A 2,500-nucleotide genomic window follows, 5' to 3' on the forward strand; every position below is an offset into this window, starting at 1 on the left:
GTGTGTGTGTGTGTGTGTGCGTCGGTGTGTGCGTCGGTGTGTCTATGACTAAGTGAAATAGCAGGAAAGACGCCTTTGTCTTGCCATGGCATTTTAGAAGTCGGCTTAAATCGAATGTGACATTTCTGAGGAACTTCTTGAAGATCAACCCTCTGTATTTATATCAATACATCTCTATCTCTGCTCTTTAATGCCAAGCTTTAAAAAATAAATCTCAGACTTTTCGGCATGTAATAAATAATAAAACTCACAAATGGGAATAAGCTCAAATTTTAAAGCGTTACTTTTTTTTTTTTTTGGTCTAATAAAAAAAAAATCTCTTTCATGCTGTTTCACTTGATTAACTCATGGATTTGTTGAAGCCTTGAGGCGTAAAACTGTTCATTATATTACAGAAATAAAGCACTTATCAAAAAGGGGAGCGTTGTGATACACTTCTATATTAGAATTGTGCTTTGTAACACTTGGTTGACGGACACTTTTTAAAATTTTAAAAACCAAGAAGTTAAATAACAAGACGAGAAGTCACAGAATGGAAACTTTCAACATGTAACATAACTCTGTCCGAATGTGTGTAGCTTATTAGTTAAAGGCCTACTTCACCTGGTGGGAAATATGAAGGTGTATTGAACTCTGAGATCCTATGTAGTATAAATGTGCAAAAAAAATTGAAATCAGTTCATCCTAGCCTGAGAAAAGGCAGAAAGAGTGTTTTATGGTCTCACTGTCCAACCCTACATTTACCCATGCGTGACATCACACATGGTAAAATGTAGGGTTAGGATTAACAGGACAGCTGGACCAAGGAAAGACTTTATGGGCCAGTTTCACAGACATGGATTAAGCCTAGTTCTGGACTAAATTGTACTTTCAATGGACAATCTCCATTCAAAATTCCATTTAGTCCTGGACTAGGCTTAATCCATGTCTGTGAAACTGGCCCAATAAGTATTATCAGAAGTGTTAAAAGTAAAAATAAATCCAAGGCTGAACCCCCCCCCCCCCCCCCCTCCCCCTTTTATTTATTTTTATACTTTCTTTTAACTGTTTATTTGTGTTCCTAACTTTATTTAGTCAATGCTTGTTTTGTTTTTTGGGGGGAATTTCCATGTATATTTCTACAGATTTTTGTATGAAAGCACATTATTATTATTTTTTTATGGTGTATTTTGATTTCATTTGAACTCAGAGACAGTTGTTCCTTGTGTTTGTTCTTGTTGTCCTTAAAGGGACACTGTGTAACATTTGAAGTAATTTATTAGCTAAAATCAATATCCCCATTCATAAATATGTCCTCATTGGTGTAAAATAACCTCTGCCAATAATCTGAATTATCCTCCTGAGCGGAGAATTACAAATATTAATATTACATTTTGTACATTGAGCAGGCAAGTCTTATGGAGGAATCCATGTTGGTTGGAATGTCATCAGGTGCATTGTTTAACATTTAGAATTGTTCTTGTCCTTGAAGGCCACTGTAGCTTCTGTTATTATTCGAAAGGGTTGGGGTTACCCAGGGAGCGTTGCATTCTAGAACTTTGTAGAACTTTCTTGATGATGTCATATTACACAGTGTCCCTTTAAAAATGAAAAATCCGATAAAAAAATAAAAAATGCAGTAGTTACCATGGCAGGTCCTGGTCTTGTGGTCGGCGTAGTAACCGTGTCCACAGTCCGGAGTGCAGTAACCTTCCATCAGGAATGTTCTCTCAGCACACACACTGCAGAGTCCCACGCCCTCACACAGGGCACAGTCTGACGAACACGCTGACGGGATTTAGACAAAAAAGTTTGTTTTATTTATACAGGTAAATCCCATTGAGACCGAAGACTCTTTTGCAAGGGAGACCTGTTTTCCTTTCCCACGTTACCATTCACACACACACTCATACACCAATAGCAGGCTAACTATCGACATTCTCACGAGGCAAGTTGGGTGAAGTGTCTTGCCCAAGGACACAACAACCATGACACAGGTGGCAGGGCGGGGATCGAACCTCCAACCCTTTGATCATCAGCCGACCCGCTCTACCACCTGAGCCACAGTCGCCCCGTCTACACCTTCCATGAGGAACGTTCTCTCAGCAAACACACTGCAGAGGCCCACCCCCTCACACAGGGCACAGTGATGGGGGGGATAAGATTTAGTCTGAATAGTTTGTATATATTTTTATACATTTAATATACTTGTGCAAGTTTTCCTAATGTTAAACCATACAATGCATTTTTAAGAACTTTATTCAGACATTTCTACCTATAAGAAAGACATCTAAAGACACTTGAAAGTAGCTACGAGGAACTTATAAATATTTCTGAAACTCCCCACGCCCTCACACACACAGCACAGTCTGATGAGCGCACTGAGGGGAAAAAAGCTTTAGTATAAATAGTTTGTACATGTTTTTATTCATTCTTTATCCTTGAGCAAGTGGTTATTTCTGCTCAACCACACAGTGCAGTTTTCAGGCTTTTATACTCTGACTTTTCTACCTACAAGAAA

At 38.7% G+C, this 2,500-nt stretch overlaps 1 protein-coding gene across 1 annotated transcript in view; it reads right to left on the reverse strand.

Moving 5' to 3' along the window:
- The window catches only part of fras1 (Fraser extracellular matrix complex subunit 1), a gene marked incomplete at its 3' end in the record, with an annotated part of 305,792 nt that overhangs the window by 103,917 nt on the left and 199,375 nt on the right, over positions 1 to 2,500 (reverse strand). Inside the window, exon 25 of the mRNA XM_080036137.1 lies at positions 1,627 to 1,767. Within this exon, the coding sequence (XP_079892263.1) occupies positions 1,627 to 1,767 (141 nt within the window). The remainder of the gene's footprint in view (positions 1 to 1,626; positions 1,768 to 2,500) is intronic.

This window comes from Ammodytes marinus (assembly GCF_949987685.1).
Source record: "Ammodytes marinus genome assembly, chromosome: 2".
NCBI lineage: Eukaryota > Metazoa > Chordata > Actinopteri > Uranoscopiformes > Ammodytidae > Ammodytes > Ammodytes marinus.